Below are 16,507 nucleotides of genomic sequence, written 5' to 3' on the forward strand. Positions count from 1 at the left end.
TGTAGGGGTGCTGATGCCAAGCCTGCTGGGGACTGGTTGTGCATGGCCCCGGGTTCGAGCCCAGAGCCCTCTGCAGGCATCCCTGAGGCCTAACAGAAGATACCAGCCCTCAAGACCTGGGCTCCAGGAGGGCTGAAGAAGCCCTCCCTGCCTTGAACTGTCGCCAAGGACAAGCTTTTCCTCCCACAGCAGGCTGGAGTGCAGCCTGTGAGGTTTCCCTCGTCCCCTAAGTGAGGAGGCTGAGCCATAGCCAGCGTAAATTCCAAGTGATCGTGGGGCCGAGAGGAAACCATCAATGAAAGCTTCCAAATTATTTGGCTCATGAGAAGGCAGAGATGAAAAGCAAGGATTTGGCTGCAGATAATGTTTGCACTAAATCTCCTCACTGGGCTGTTCCCCTCTCTTTCTGTGAAGCGGTTGGTGAGGAGGGCCTTTATAGTCTGCTGGGCCTGAGGGCAGAGGGCTTTGGTCACCCTGGTGAAAGGGGATCTGGGAACCCCACCTATCCAGTCCCCAGGAAGTAAGACATCTGCGGGGTGGTTGCCAGGCCCGTCACACAGCGTGCTCCCAGTCTGACCCAGGGTCCCAGCCAGAGTACTTGTAAATTGATATGCATGGTGCAGTCCCCTCCCTGGTGGAGAGCCCCTGGTTCCCTTAGTCTCTTCATTTCTCCATGTGGACAGTGATGGCGGGATTTGATGGCCAGGAGTACTTAGCATAGCAGCAACACCAGTGTGTAGTTCAGCCAAAAGCCACAGTAAGGGCTGGGCTTGGGTTTATGCCAAACTGGGCAGCTGCCCCTGTGATGACCGGCCAGGGGATGCCCTTCTCAATGAGTCTAGGGGCTCCCTCTACATGGGAGTGAGGTGCTGTGGGGCAGGAAAAAAAAAGTGCTCTGACTAGGAGTCAGGACCCTGGACAGGGCTGACGCCTTGAGGCCCAGCTTCACTTCTGGCCCCTAACCAGTGGGTGGCCTCCCTCCGCCAGAGTGAAAGTGGGGGTGGGGGGAATACAGGCTCTGTATCACAGCTGAAGGGACAGGCCCAGGGTTCCTGGGAGGCTGGGTTTCTGGTGAAAGTGCACCAAGTCTGAGATCAGTAGCCTCCTTTTGGCAGTAGAGGAAAAAGATAGAGTTGACCCCAAGGACACGGACTGCTCCCTTCTGCTCTGCCTGCCTGTGGGATCCCAACAAAGCCGAGGTCTGTTCCTTAGGGCTTAAACCAGCAGGCCAATCCCTAAGGAAAGGAAGGCATTAGCCTGCCCTGGGAAGGTGATGCTGGGATATAAAGCATGCCGAGGCCATGGGTTTCTGGCCTGGCTTGTCTGACCAGACAGCATAACCATCCTCGGTGCTTACTGTGAGTCCTATCTCTGAGAATATGATGGAGTCATGAAGGTTATTCTTTTTTTTTTTTTTTTTAAGATTTTGTGTATTTATTCATGAGAGAGAGAGAGAGGCAGAAACACACACAGAAGGAGAACCAGGTTTTCTATAGGGAGCCTGATGCAGGACTCAATCCCAGGACCCCAGGATCATGTTCTGAGACAAAGGCAGATGTTCAACTACTGAGCTACTCAGGTGCTCCAAAAGTTATTCTTTAAATACTAATACCAAGCCCCCGTCCCACCTCCCCCCCAGAAATTCTGACTAAAATGGGCTGAAGTGGGGCCTCAGGTACCTCTACTTTATTTAAAGCCCTTTTGTTGGAAGCCAGGTTTAAGAACTACTGCTACAGTCCTTTCTCCTTAGTTTGCTAAGACAGGAGGTCCTAGTTTGGTCTTTCCTGGAAGGGGGGCCCTGTGGTCAGGGAGGAAGGGGAGGATTTCCAGTCTGGTTCAATGACCTAAGCAAAGGCAGGGAGTGTGGGTGAGGGCAGTCCTCCAGCTGATCCCTCTCTGCCCCCGGTAGCCGAGGACTGAATGTTTCTACCAAGCTGTCAGCCTAGCCGGGGTACGAAGGACAGTTCAGGAGGAGACTGGAGGCCAGCCCTGTGGGTTGGAGGCTGCCATTTGAGGCCGTGTCTTCCTCAGGGCTGGGACAGAGGCAGACTGAAGAATGGGTCGAGCAGGGCCTGTCTCCTGGGCAGGGTTTTCAGGAAACCTGAGAGTCCCTGGAAATCAGCCAGTGGGCAGAGCCCTGGGTCTCAAGGACCCGAGAGCTACTGACAGTGATTAAACTCAGCAAGCACTTGAGAACACCCAACAGGCCCAGCTGGGTGCAAGGAAAGAGGGCAGAAAAGGCAGGCCCTGTCCCTGGGGAGCTGGTCCTTTGACTGGTAGCAGGATGCAGGTGCTACACAGGAAAGTGTCCGTTATGAGCGGTGCAGCCAGCTCTGCCACGGAGGAGCTCTGTGACTTTCTCCCTGAGCCTCCAGGTCATCATCCGTAGAGCCTGCCCTGTCCCCTGCCATGGCCTTTCTGTTTGGTGCGAGTCACTATCTTTTCCTGAGGCCTGGGGAGCTTGAAGGTGGAGGAAGTGAGTATAGGTAAAAGCTGGCCTCCTTGGGATGGAAGGAAGCCTCGATGGTGGGTAGGAGTTGGGATCCAACCACAAGTTTCCTTTGTAGGCCCTGGTGACAAATAAGTATATTCCTAGACGAGAGAAGAGGGCCTCTCTGCAGTTTCCACAGGGCCCTTTACCAAGTCTCAGCTTCTTCCCCTTGGGAACAGGACCTGAGAGAGAAAGGTGATCCTTGCGCATGAATAGTCTCTGTCACCACCAGGGTGTCCCCCAGACCCACGGTCCATGAAAGTTCCTATAGAAGTCCCCCACCCCGAAAAGGCAGCTAGTGAAGAGTGAGGATGCAGCTTATTGGCTTGACCCATTGTTTTTAAGAGTGGGGGCCTTCTACCCTGGGTGAAGGCATGGGTGGCCAGAATGTGTTACGGTGCAAAGCCACAGGATAAATTTGATGTCTTCCCTGAGGAGCACAGGTGCCATCCAGATGTTTGAAATAATGTATTTTATATTAAAACAGTGATAGCATATGTTGTAGTAAAAGGCAAAATGTCGACAAGCTTGAGAGATAAAACAGAAATCCAAAAAGATTTCATGCTCGTCCTGTGGTTTCAAGCCGTGTTTGCAGCCAGCAGTTCCCCCGTCGCCCTGTGGGGCAGGAAGGCAGGCAGTGAGGGGGAGCCCTTCCACTGGGCCCAGTGCCTGCTTTCTTAGATTCCTGCTGCCTTCCTCTGGGGTGGGGGCCGAATTCACTTCTAGTAGTTAGAAACATTGCTGCTCCCGCCAGCTGGAAAATCCTCCTGGCCTCTGGGGCTTGTCTTGCAAAAGAAATGTGTGTAATATATTCTTTTAAAGAGCAGGAAGTGCTGTTATCCTTGTGAAAGAGAAAGGGTGTGTGTTTGAGAGAGAGGGAGAGACACACAGAGAGAGAGGTCTGACCAAATTAGCCTCGCGGTAGCTTGAATGAGACTGGGCAGAGGGTGGCTATGACAGCCCTTCTCTGGTGTTTTATGACTAAGTAAGTTTGCTCTTGGCTGAGATACTCTTTTTTTTTTTTTTTTTTTTTTAAGATTTATTATTAGCAAGGGGGAGAGGGAGAGAGAATCCCAAGCGGACTCCACACTGAGCAGAGCCTGACAAGGGCCTCGACCTCAGGACCCTGAGAACATGACCTGAGGTGAAATCAAGAGTCTATCGCTTAACCAGCTGCAACGGACTCTGCCACTCAGGCGCCCCTGGCTGAGATACTCTTTATCAGCTTCTAGCCCAGGAGAGATTTCTTTAAAAAAACAATACCTGGCTGGTTCCCAGGCAAGACTGCAGTGGTTAAAATATAGCGCAGATCTCAACTAAGTGGTTTTCTTCTTTGAGTCGCAGTTTCACTATCTGTAAAATGGGGATAATAGGGATTAGGTGGGGTTATATGTATATATACAAAGCTTGTAGCATAGGGCCTGATTTAACAGGACAAGTACTTTTTTTTTTAGATTTTATTTATTTATTCATGAGTATATTATTCATATACTCACACAGAGAGGCAGAGACACAGGCAGAGGGAGTAGCAGGCTCCATGTAGGGAGCCCAATGTGGGACTCGATCCCAGGACTCCAGGATCACTTCCTGGGCCAAAGGCAGACGCTCAAGTGCTGAGCCACCCAGGTGTCCCAACAATTTTTAAAATCAACTGTAGTTTCTAATGAGATGAAGTGTTCAGGGAAAGCAGTTGTGATTTAAAATGAGTTATGCAGTCTCATTTCACTTGGCTCTTTCAGGATAGACTCCAAATATCCTTTGGGGGATTTGGAGGAGGGTGCCACTCCTAGCTTTACGTTGGGGCTCCAAGTGTGGACAGAGGTCAAGCAATGACCATCTTAGCCAAAACTGTTTTCATTGACTTTGGGACCTAAGCAAAGGCAGAGAGAATGGGTGAAGACCAGTTTCTGAAGAGCACCTGGAAGACTCTTTGGGGCCAGTCCCCCTGCCTCCACTCTCCCTACTAGGAGGAACGGGAAATTTTAGAGTTTAGTCCTGCTTCAAAGCCTGGGGTTCATTCATTCATTCATTCATTCACTGCACAGCATTTCTTGAGCACCTGCTGTGTGCCAGACACCGTGCCACAGCCAGCTACAGCGATAGACAGGAGACATGCAGCCTCTGCTCTTCTCAGCTGAATTTACTGGAGGAGATGGACATCAAACAAATAATGACACAAATAATCCTATTTTGTAATTATATTAAGTGGTGGAGCCTTTCCTTAAGTAACTGAACCTCCTCTCAGTCTCTCTTGGTCTGAAATACACTATGATACAATAATTCACTCTTGAGGAAAGGAAGCAGAGACCAAGGTCCCAGAATGAAATGTTCCAACAGCATCCACGGATCTCATGGTCACAGGCAAGAAATCTGCTCACAGGACAGTCTCGAGGCCATGCATGTGCAGTGTCCCTACATCTGAACCGAGCATGGTCTTCGGCTCCCCTCCAGAGCTACGCTGGCTCCTTGGCACTTAGACTGGTTTTTAACGTTTGAGTTTTAGACCTTTAAACATTCTTCATACTGTTTGAAGAAGCTACAATTAACATCTCCCAAGCAGCTCAGCAGAACTTGGTTGCTAGGCAGCAGACCTTTAAAGACAATTTGTCAATTTCTGCCATAAGAGAGAAAAAATAGTAAACATTCAGGTCCTCAGAAAATTACTTGTCTTCCAACTTTCTGGCCATGGCAAGGTCTCTGGTTCTTCGGTGTCCATTCTATTCTCTTATTTAAGTTTCATAAATATTTCAGAGGCGTTTTTTTTTTTTTTTTTTTAAGTTTCAGTTTATTTTATTTATGATAGTCACACAGAGAGAGAGAGAGAGATAGAGGCAGAGACATAGGCAGAGGGAGAAGCAGGCTCCATGCACCGGGAGCCCGACGTGGGATTCGATCCCGGGTCTCCAGGATCGTGCCCTGGGCCAAAGGCAGGGGCCAAACCGCTGCGCCACCCAGGGATCCCTCAGAGGCGTTTTAGGAGAATAATTGAGCCTTTTTCAAGCTTAACCTCTGGCAGTTCAAAGCAAAAAGGATGTTTGGGTGACAGGTTGCCATATTTAAGGACAGGTTTTATATAAATGTCCAGAGGCTCTTTGGGAAGGTACAGAGTACCCAGCTCTGCCCAGCCATACGTAGCCTTGGGCAGCAACCCAAGATCTGGTGGCAGACTGTGAAGGGTTTCGAGCCATTCAGCTTTGTTTAGCACCTCACATGTTCAGCCTGTGGCCCAGCCAGCCCTCACTGAACTCACCACCTTCTTATGGGGGTTTAGTAGGAAGAAACCAGGAGATTCCAGTATAGGGGCTGTGGGAGTTCAGAGGAAGCCCAAAACTCTGTCTGGGATCAGGAAGGTTTCCCAGAGCAGATGTGGACCAGACGGAGCCCTCCAAGATGAAACCGGCCAGCACCACTTTAGCAAGAGGGCAGAGTGTCCCAGTAGGGTGCTCCTATGTGCCAAGGGTAAAAAGTACTCCACACACTGCTGTGTATCTGTGTGGCCACAGGGCCTGGTAGGCCCTACAGCTCAGCCTGAGGGAAGACTGTGCAAAACCACTGAATGGCTTGGAATTTGCAAAAGCCACCATCTGATTTGCACATTCCAGCCTTTGGGAAGCTGTCTGATTTGGCTTGGAGAGGGGGCATTGAGCACGTGGCCAAAGGGGGCAGGGCAATCTGTGGAGGAGTGCTGGCTGGCCCCAGAGTTCAGGGCCTGGGATCCCTCGCCCCTTCCAACACGTAGGACCTTGCATAGGTCATATAACGCAACTGAGTCCCAGGATAGGGATGATTGGAACATCTACCTCACAGAGTTGGTGTAGGGACTACTATTAAATGAATTCAAGAACATCCCTCAAACTGGTACTGGGTACACAGTGCTCTTTAAGTGTTGGCTGCTCCCATTATGACAGTGCTTCCCACACTTTCATCAGTCCCCTGCCTGAAAGGGCCACTTGTGTCCAGTCTGCCACTTGCTCCCTGAGTGATCTAGGATGAAACATAGAACTCTCTTGGGGCTAGACTCTTTCTTCCCTCTCCTTTTCTCTCCCCCCACCCCCCCCCCCCACCGCCACCTTCCTGAATCTCTGATTCAGTTGAGCCTGGGATCCTTTCCTTCCTGCTGAGTTGTCCGTGCCATGCCTATCCCTAGTTCAGGGTCCCCTCTCCCCAGCTGATGTGGCTTGGCCTTCTGGTCTCTCAAGCTCCAGCTTTAAGCCCTGCAGACCAGAGGCTGTGTGTTGCTTTATTAAAGTCCCTGTGCTCGAGGACTTCAGCTCTACATAGACACACAAGGTATCTCACCTTGCCAGTGTGTAAAAAGCACTGCTGAGGAGCCAGCTGGGGGCTCAGACTCATCAGGGAATTTCCCAGAGAGGCCTTTTCATTCATTAATTTATTCATTCATTTGTTCATTCATGGAGTCACTATTTTCTGTGCAGCTACGATGTGCCAGTCGTCATGCCCAGCACTGAGCACATAGCAGACAATGGGACTGCGGGGGTGGGGGGTGCCATGGCGGTGGGGGCCAGGGGTATGGCAAAAAACAAGCAACAAGAGTATACAAGTTAGTTATTGGGAGTGTAAGTGCTGGGTGGGAGGCGAGGAGGGATGTGGGAGTGGGAAGTGGCTCTGTTGATAGTTGGTGCTCCCTGAGTCAGGGCAGTCAGGAAAGGAGTTCTGAAGGAGATGGTACTTATATGACAGCCCAGGATGAGGAAATAGCAGAAGTTTCAGACATACCTATATGTCTCTGGAGGGGCACTTGGTGACAGTAGTGAAGGGTTGATTTCTGGGGCAAGATGATGGGCTGGCCCAGGTGCAAGATTCCCCATGGCATCAGCGTGACATGGCTCTGGCCTGTACCACTTGGTTTACCTGATCAGTAGAACTTGAAGGCCATGATGAATCTACTGTGGGTTCAGTTCACCCTACCAGGTCCTGCCCTGGGGCCCAGAAGGAAAAAATCCAGCCCCCAGTCCTGCTGGGCTGGGCAGAGGCCTCAGCTAGGAAAGGCCCAAGGTAGCAGAGCGGGACTTCTGAAGGGCAGCACAGAAGCACACACTACTTGAGTTAGTGTTCTTGTATCAGGCATCTTATTGCTTGCTAATAAGATATGCAAATTATCAGGGCTGTGAAATCTTTGCCACATTTCATCTTCTGCTTAATTAGCATTTAATCGTAATTTCATTTTAATTTTTTCACACTGGCACCCTAATTAAATGTTAGGGTGTTAGTTTTAACAATTAAATTATATTGGCAAATAGAGTCTTCAGGAAACTTGACCTTTTCCAAGCCAGAGCCCTCTCCAGCTAGATGCAAATGTTAATTAGATTTCTGTAAGCTGCTGCCTTGAGTCCCCTTGGTGTACCCATTTCAGTGGTTTCCTTGTTGTGGCCCCAGATTCAAATGAGACACACACAGCTGGTGAATTGGCCCCTGGCAGGCAGCGGTTACCACTGAATGGGTTGGTCATGGGCTTCTGGAAGGCCAGTGATACTGGTGTTTTTTGTTTTTTGTTTTTAATATTTTATTTATTCATGAGAGACACAGAGGCAGAGACATAGGCAGAGGGAGAAGCAGGCTCCCTGCGGGGAGCCCAGTGCAGAATTCGATCCCAGGACTCCGGGATCACGCCCTGAGCCAAAGGCAGACGCAGACTCTCAACCACTGAGTCACCCAGGTGCCTGATACTGGTGTTTCTGGGGAGGAGTAGATTTAGGGTTTGCTCTGAGGCCTGCAGTGCTTCCGGAAGTGGTTTCTCAACTTGTGATTTTCATTTGGTGATCACTGGGAAAGTTGGTGCCTAAGCAAGTCACGTAGTAATCTAGAGCTGCCACCAAGTCTTGAACAGCCCTTTGTGGGAGGCCACAGTGAGGTCAGACAACGGGGAGGGAGAGGTATTGCCAGCGGCAGCTGGGGCTGGCCTTCAAGATTGTTCTGGGGTGGGAAGGTGGGCGTGACAGACAGAACATTGGGAAGAGAGGGTTCTCCTTGAATGAGTTGTTGCCCAGAAGAAAACCAGAGCATGGAGGTGGAGGCATTCATGGCCTGGCTCTGAGATTTGGATGGGCTTGATTGGGAAGGAAAGCAGCCCTGTCCTCCTCTGTCACACATATACAAGATGGCTCCATGTTGCCCTGGCTGAGCAGGGGACACAGTGTCCTTGTTATTGAGGGACATTGGAGACCCTGACCCATAGGAAGCCATTCTGTAAGCTGTGGTGGGGCCTGGCCTCTCCCTCAGCTGTTTATATAAGATCCTGGTGTTTCCTCCATCTGGAGTTGGTGCCCTACACTCCTTAGCACCTCCACTCATACCTCTGGTAGCAGTAGAAACATAATTCTAAACCTTCTGTAGAAATGCCCAAGCAATCAGTCCCTTAATGGTAGCAGTGCCTTCGCAGAAAGCCTTTCTACTGTCTGATTTTTCAGTCAAGTTTTTCCCCTTCCCTCTGAGGTCCACTCCCATCTCTCATTCAGACTTTGTCCTTGAACAGATCACAGAACACAGGTAAATTCAGTTCAACACATTTACCGAACATTTACTGTGGGCAGAGCCTGTACTGAGTTCAGAGAAGATGGGTCATTGTAATTGTTGCTTTTGAGTTGGTTTCTTACTTGTAAGCCCACTTGAATTCCATTTACCTTTTCCTGCCCTGGCTGTGGAGCAGACCACTCTGAGGCCCTCTTTCCACTCCTGCTCCTGACAGGTTTTCCGGACAGACCTAATCACAGCCATGAAGATCCCAGACTCCTGCCAACTCAGCCCGGATGACTACTACATTCTGGCGGACCCGTGGCGGCAGGAATGGGAGAAGGGCGTGCAGGTGCCCGCTGGCGCAGAGGCCATCCCAGAGCCCGTGGTGAGGTAAGCCAGGCAGTCCGGGCGCGGGGGCCCTAGGCAGGGGAGGCTGGGGCAAGCGACCTTTGTAGCCTGTCTCTATTCCATCTTAGATTCTTTAGTCCCATGAACCACTGAAGAATTCAAAAAATACTGGCAGTTTATCTTTGAGGCTGAGGGCCCGGGATTGAGCTCAGCTCTAGAGCCAGGTGGCTTAGGTTCAAATTGCCACTCACATTCAGTGTGACCTTGAATGTTATCTCCTGAGCCTCAATTTCCTTGTCTGTGAAATGGGAATGGTAGTAATATCACCTGTTTCATCCAGTGGTCAAGATGACGTGAGGTAATGATGCATGGAAGGCACTTTACACAGGACCTGACACACACACAAACGCTTAGTAGAAACTGGCTATGGATTAGCCTGATGTCACTCCAAATGGGGTCTCATAAGCAGATCTTACCAGGGAAATCTCCAGGCTTTTAAATAGTCTTTAAGACAGGGCTAAGCCACGCTCTTGACTTCTGAAACAATTTCAAGGAGTTTTGAATTGGAAGGAGTTGAATGCTGGCACACAGCAGATGTTCAGGAAGTAGTTGCTGTGACCATCCTCAGGAGGATTCCGTACCAGGGCTAGGTTGGGGCTGGGTCAGGGCTGAGTCAGGGTTACATCTTTTCCAGGCTGTGTAGCCTTCTGGTATTGTGGGTTGGAAAGACCACTGGTGCATCTTGGCTGTGGCCCCTGCCTCCAGTGACAGAGGTCAGCAAAGTGTGGCTTTTGCACCTTGAGAAACCCTCTAAGTCTTGTCTCTGGGTTGAGAAACCTGATGTTCTGGCCTACCCAACACACTACTTGGCCTTGGCAGCCCCACGCCTCTTTTTAGGCCCATTTTGACCAGGCTTGGGGCAAAGATTGCAGTCTTCATCGCCCTTGACGTTGGCACTGTCGCATCCTGGCAGCCACACCTATGAGTGGCCCACAGACCCCCAGTGCACAACTGGTGCCAGGCCTATGCTGGGCATGGGATTACAGAGGCAGATCAGACTCTGAAGCCTGCTTAGGTGCTCCTGTGAAGATTGGCTGCTGGGCAGGGTTCTTCCTGTGGTTCCTGAGGGCTAAGTGCCTGCCAACACTTGGTGTCAGGCCTCTGAGAATCATGGTACTTCTAGGTACCATTCTCTGGACCATTCTAGGTACCATTCTCTGTTATCCTCTGGAAGGAGAATATCTGGGATTTGTGCAGGGAATGTATACTCACATCCCCTACCCAGGGCCAGAAACATGGGTTAAGCTCCTAGCCAGTTTCACACTTTCATGTCTGCAGACTAAAGTACTATTATTAACCTATTTGGACCAGTTTTCTCTTCTGTACAATCAGGCTAATAACAGTAGCTGCCTAATGGTGTGGTGGGGATGAAATGAGAATGCACATGGCAAGGGCCCAGGGCAGTGAACGGGAGGGGCAGGCCACCAACTGAGCAGAGAGGTGAGTCCTGATTAGGCTTGGCCCAGCTGTCTGTCCTCCCTCCTTGATGTCAATGTCAGGTGGTTCCAGAAACATCCAGTGGCCTCGGTAATTAATTACAGATGCTTCCACACCAGTAACGTGGCTTCTGTCTGCCTGTGCAGTGCTTTATCTGTTGACCTCAAGAGGAGAGCACGTGTTCAGACAGCTCTGGCTCAACTAGGTGTATTCCCCACATATGCACGGCTGCTCTAAGCTGACAGGAGCCAGACATTCCTGGCCTGTCCATGCTCTTTGGAGAGGACCAACTAGAGGCAGGGAGGGCTGTTCTCTTGGAGAAGTCTCACCTGTCTCCCACCAACCCAGTCCTTACATCTTCCTTGGCGCCTCCCACTGCAAGGCCCTTCTCTGGAAGCCAGCCCAGCCAGCACGGTCAGAATTGTTACAGCAGCTCTTCCTAAGAATTTCCTGGGCTGAGCCTGTTACATTCATCTTCTCATTTAATTATCACATCTGCCCTAAAAGTACATCTTACTGTCCCAATTTGATAGATGAGGAAGCTGGGAAATTCTGGGGAATTCCCTGCATGACCGTCAGGGCCTGGGGGGCTGGGTCAGGAAATCACAAGCCACGGAAACAAGCCCCAGGTTGCCCCTGTGAGGCCCAGAGACAGCGTGTGCCCCGATCACACTGGCATGCTGGCTCTGACTGCCCTCTCTCCTGCTGCTACCCTGGCCCCCTCAGGCTCCCCCTTTGTGTCCAGTCCTCCCTGGCCTTTGGGCAGGTCTGTGCACCTCATGGTCTGAAATTTATCTGGGTAATGTGAACCTGTCTTACCCCCTGATCACGAATTGAGTGATAGCCTATGCTGCTCCCTTAATGTGGTCAAAAGACTCAATCCAGGCCACGACCAACCTCTGGTGTAGGTGTCATCTTTTGGAGTAAAGATGCTCCCCAACATCCCAGCCCCGCCATCTGCTTCTTCCAGCTGACCTTTGTCCTGCTGCCTACAGTTAAAATTCACTCTTTGGCCTAGGGTCAGGTCAGTCCACACCTGGGAGGATAGCTTTTGCCAGAGCCAGAAGAGGCTGAACAGATGAAGATGAGAGCCCTGGGAAGCACAGGAAAAAGCCTTTTTTTTTCTTTTCTTTTTTTTTTTTTTTAGATTTTATTTATTTATTCATGAGAGACACACACAGAGAGAGGCAGAGATACAGGCAGAGGGAGAAGCAGGCTCCATGCAGAGAGCCTGATGTGGGACTCGATGCCGGGACTCCAGGATCATGCCCTGAGCTGAAGGCAGATGCTCAACTACTGAACCACTCAAGCGTCCCGGAAATGCCTTTTATTGTGTGAGCCCCTGGACCCTAGATTCTCTGAGGAAGAAAGGAACGTGATCTTGGCCCCAAGAGGTCTGGCCAGGTGGCAGCTAGCAGAGCACACAAGTGTAGGATGTTAGGCCCCTAGGTGGTAGGGCAAAGGTTAAATCCAAAACCTGATTGAGCATATGCTGGAGGCACAAACAAAGCAGAATCAAGACAAAAGTAGTCTGTGTTTTTAAAAGACTGTATTAATTCCAATAAGATCCTCAGGAGATTTTGTAGGACTGAGAGTATCAGTACTGCATCCATTCGGAATGATCTGTTTTACAGGATGGAGGAAGTGTTGCCACTAGTCATTACCTGAGACGTACCTGAATCTGGGCCTCTCATGTGGGAAAGGATGGCACTGAGCAATTTTCCTTGCTCCTTGCATCCCTCGACCTCCTCTGACCCTCCCTCCTGGTCTGGAGGCCATTTCCACCTCCCTGCCTTCTTCTTTCTTCCTGCCCCTGTGGGTGACACCTGGGCCACCTCCTGGAGCCCTGGAGCCCTCCCCAGTAGAGCTCAACCATGTGACTGCCACCCTGTCCTCCACTCCCCAGTCTGTGCTGAGTCACAACCCCGGGCAGCCCTGCCTTCAACCCCAGGAGGCCTCTTGGGCAAGTGAGGGGCCTCTCAGCCCTGGCAGGGCTGGCCAGATGGAAGCCAGGCTCTGCAGCAATAACCATGGCAACCGGTGGGGGGGGGGGAAGAGCTGGCATTTTGAACTGGCATCAGGAACTCGGGCAGCACACAGCTGAGCCAAGAGGGGAAACTGTGCCCTCCCAAGGCAAAAAGCCCTCCTAGTCCATTTCAGAAGGAATAAAGTGATATCCGGAGGACTTAAAATACGCACTCACACACCTGTAGTGCTTACTGTGTGCCAGGCACTGTTGTAAGAGGCTTAAATATATTCATCCATTTAACCTTCGCCAACCGTAGAAGGTAAGTACTATTATTACTGTTAGCTCATTTTTTTGGATAAGGTCACTGGGCACAGAGAAGTGAACCAGATTGCACACTGAGTGGTAGATCATGGGCCACCGGGCTGGCTCCATCAGAAGAGCATGCCACTCTAGATCTTGGGGTTGGGAGTTTGAGCCCCACGTTGGGGATGGAGTTTACTTTAAAAAAAAAAAAAAAGTGGATCAGGACTTTGAGTCTACATTTTGCAGCCATGACCCTTCCAAGCTGCCTCAGGAGAGCTGTGGCACAAGGGAGGGCTGCCCTGGGGTATGATCCTGGCACTGTTGTAGGCACATCTTTATATCCGGGGCGGGAGTCACCACAGTGAGAAACTGACTGTTCAGATTATATCGTATCTGGGGAATGATCAGGTGTGTTGGGAGACACTGTGTCCTCTGAAGAGGGAGACCTTTTCCATGGAAAGGGCCATCCTGGGCTGCAACACTGTACTCAGGCCCCTTCTTACTCTAAAGGAGGCCTGGCCTTACTTCTCCCTGCAGGACTCGGGGACAATCTCTGGCCGCCTCCTAGCCTTGAGGGATGTACTGAGGACCTGAGCCTCACTGGTTCTATCCCACTTGTTCCAGAGTGGCTGGTCCTGGGCACTACCCAGGAGAACACGTGGACTGCCTCCTATATAGGCCCAGGCAGGGCCGATCTACATCAGGGAGCTTAGGCTAAGCCCAGATGCCCTCATGGGAGGACCAGTAGAGGTGTGCTTTGGGCAGGATGAATGTTCATGGAATGTTAAGACAGTGGGTCAGCACCCATTCCCAACCCACACTCTGCCCTTTGTTCTCCTTTCCTGCCTAGCCACAGTCCTTTGAGTTTCTGCAGCCTCCTTTAAAGGGAGGAGGTAGTGTCAGGAGATAACCTCCAGACCTCACATCTCACTTGCCCACCAGCTCCTCGGCTGGGCTGGTCAATGTCACTGGAGGCGCCCAGACCCAATGAGGGTGGCAGGCTGAGAGTCCCTACCCTTATGATACTCTCTCTTGATTTCCTAGGATCCTCCCGCCGTTAGAAGGCCCCCCTACCCAGGTATCCCCTAGCAGCTCTGAACTTGGCGAGGGCTCTCAGCCTGATTGGCCTGGGGGCAGCCGCTATGACCTGGACGAGATTGATGCATACTGGCTGGAACTCATCAACTCGGAGCTCAAGGAGATGGGTAGGTGACCTCCCAGGCTGAGTGTGGGATCAGGCAGGCCAGGCAGTTTTCTTCTGAATGCCAGCATCCTCACCGTCAGAAGGGCAGTGGCCACGATGGGGCTCTGGTGCCACATGGCTGTGGGAGAAAGTCCCTCCTGCGTTACTGATTGGAGAATCTATTTGATGTCTCTATGCCTTGTTTTCTGCAGCTATCAGCCGAGGGCAATAATAGCATGTGATTTGCAGAGTTCCTGAGGAGTAAGCCTATTAGGCTAAGGGCAAGTAAGCGCAGAAGTGAAGCTAGGATAACAAATGGGGTGGAGTCCGTTGGTATGGGCCTCCTGGCTAGAGCCTGCCAACATGTCCTAGGAAGGTCCGCCCTTGCATACAGCTGCATCCCAGAGAGATTTCCTTGTTACCTCCATGTACATGTGTGAGTGGTCACAAGCCAGCCGTCTGAAGTCACAACACAGTGACCGGCCTCAGGGGTCTGTGAGACTGAATGAATGGTTCAGCCTATCCTGTGTCCAGATGATGAAACTGAGGCCCCTGACAGTAGGTGCATTTTCCCAGGTCACATAGCAGACGAGTGGAGACCCCTCCATCTATCTGTCCTGACAAGCTGGGCTCCTAACCCCCTCCCCCTGCTGTCCTCACAGAGAGGCCAGAGCTGGATGAGCTGACGCTAGAGCGTGTGCTGGAGGAGCTGGAGACCCTGTGCCACCAGAATATGGTGCGGGCCATCGAGACTCAGGAGGGGTTGGGCATTGAGTATGATGAGGATGTCGTCTGTGACGTATGCCGCTCTCCTGAGGGCGAAGATGGCAACGAGATGGTCTTCTGTGACAAATGCAACGTCTGCGTGCACCAGGTGGGCAGCCCATCAGTAACCACTCTCCACCCCTGGCCTTATCTGCTGCCCGGCCAGGCTGCTGCCTGCAGCTGATCCTCCTGGCTATAGGCATGCAGTAGCATTGTGGCCACAGGATCCTGAGAAGAAGGACAAGGGAGGAGGTAGGGAATGGAGAGAGTGCCCCACGCCTCAACCCTGTCACCCAGACTTGAATAAATGCCCAATGCATAGTCTTTCCATCCTTTTCCTGTAGGCTTCCCTCAGACTCTCCCTGCTGAACATCCTTCCTTCTTTGTCCTCCTCCTCCTTTCTCCTCTGAACTTGGAGGCCGCTCAGTGCTGTGATGGAGAGCAAAGCCTGGAGTCAGGCTGCCTGATTGCAGATTGTGGCCCTGTCCTTTACAATCTGTGTGACTTTGTCTTAACCTCCTTGGGCCTCTATTCCCTTAACTCTAAATAAAAGTAAGCTGTTGGGAGGATTCAGTTACTTCCTATGAGTTATTTGCTTAGAACAGTATAGTACAGGCTGTAAGTATTTACCACTCCTAATCTTCTCAACCAGGTGTGTTGCCTAACATGCCCCCCTCTTGATCTTGGGCTCCAAAACTCCCAGGTTTGGGGCATCCCTGGGCCTTATTTGCAGAAGACTTGCTTGGAACCCAGTGGACCCACTCTGGCCCTGACTTTGAGCACATACAACAACTCTTTAGCCTCTGCTGCTGGAATAGCCCTTGGGGAGCCCAGAGGGGCTTCACCACCTGTCAGTCAGGTGGGTAGGCAGTGTACCCTTTATTTATTCATATCCCCCTTATGCCAGTAGCTCTAGGCATGACCAGGAGACCCCTTCACACCTCTGTGAAAAAAAAAAAAAGAAAGCTCAGGGCTTCATCTTCAGACAGCATACAGACCCAAGTTTGTGTCCAGCTCATGGATGTTCATGGATGCTTCTGAAGTCCGACATTAATAAATGCTGGAATAATAAGGAACCTCTGGCCAAAGTGACTGTCCTCCAACAGAGGGCAGAGCTGAGCCCTTCCTCAGAGAACCAGAGTCTTTGCCTTAAGATCTCTGTGGAGGCCAGAGCCTGCGAGCAGTAGGGCTCAGGAGCTCCTAGCTCGGGCCAGGACCGGTACCATTTGCAGCTGAATTCTGACCAGATGTAGATGGGCCAAAGCACCTGACTGGTGACCACCCTGCTTTCTCCCTAGGCATGCTACGGGATCCTCAAGGTGCCCACGGGCAGCTGGCTATGCCGGACATGTGCCCTGGGTGTCCAGCCAAAGTGCCTGCTCTGCCCCAAGCGAGGAGGAGCCTTGAAGCCCACCAGAAGTGGGACCAAGTGGGTGCACGTCAGCTGCGCTCTGTGGATTCCCGAGGTGGGCACATG

The 16,507-nt window shown here is 51.3% G+C and overlaps 1 protein-coding gene across 9 annotated transcripts in view; it reads left to right on the plus strand.

Annotated features, from left to right (window-relative positions):
* Window positions 1-16,507, plus strand: part of JADE2 (jade family PHD finger 2) — a 51,945-nt gene that overhangs the window by 14,737 nt on the left and 20,701 nt on the right. For all 9 annotated transcript variants that reach the window (XM_038552188.1, XM_038552191.1, XM_038552187.1 and 6 more), the window contains 4 exons: window positions 9,198-9,355; window positions 14,127-14,287; window positions 14,928-15,139; window positions 16,329-16,496. In XM_038552188.1, the coding sequence (XP_038408116.1) occupies window positions 9,198-9,355; window positions 14,127-14,287; window positions 14,928-15,139; window positions 16,329-16,496 (699 nt within the window). The remainder of the gene's footprint in view (window positions 1-9,197; window positions 9,356-14,126; window positions 14,288-14,927; window positions 15,140-16,328; window positions 16,497-16,507) is intronic.

Source organism: Canis lupus, chromosome 11 (assembly GCF_011100685.1).
Source record: "Canis lupus familiaris isolate Mischka breed German Shepherd chromosome 11, alternate assembly UU_Cfam_GSD_1.0, whole genome shotgun sequence".
In the NCBI taxonomy this organism is placed as follows: Eukaryota; Metazoa; Chordata; class Mammalia; order Carnivora; family Canidae; genus Canis; species Canis lupus.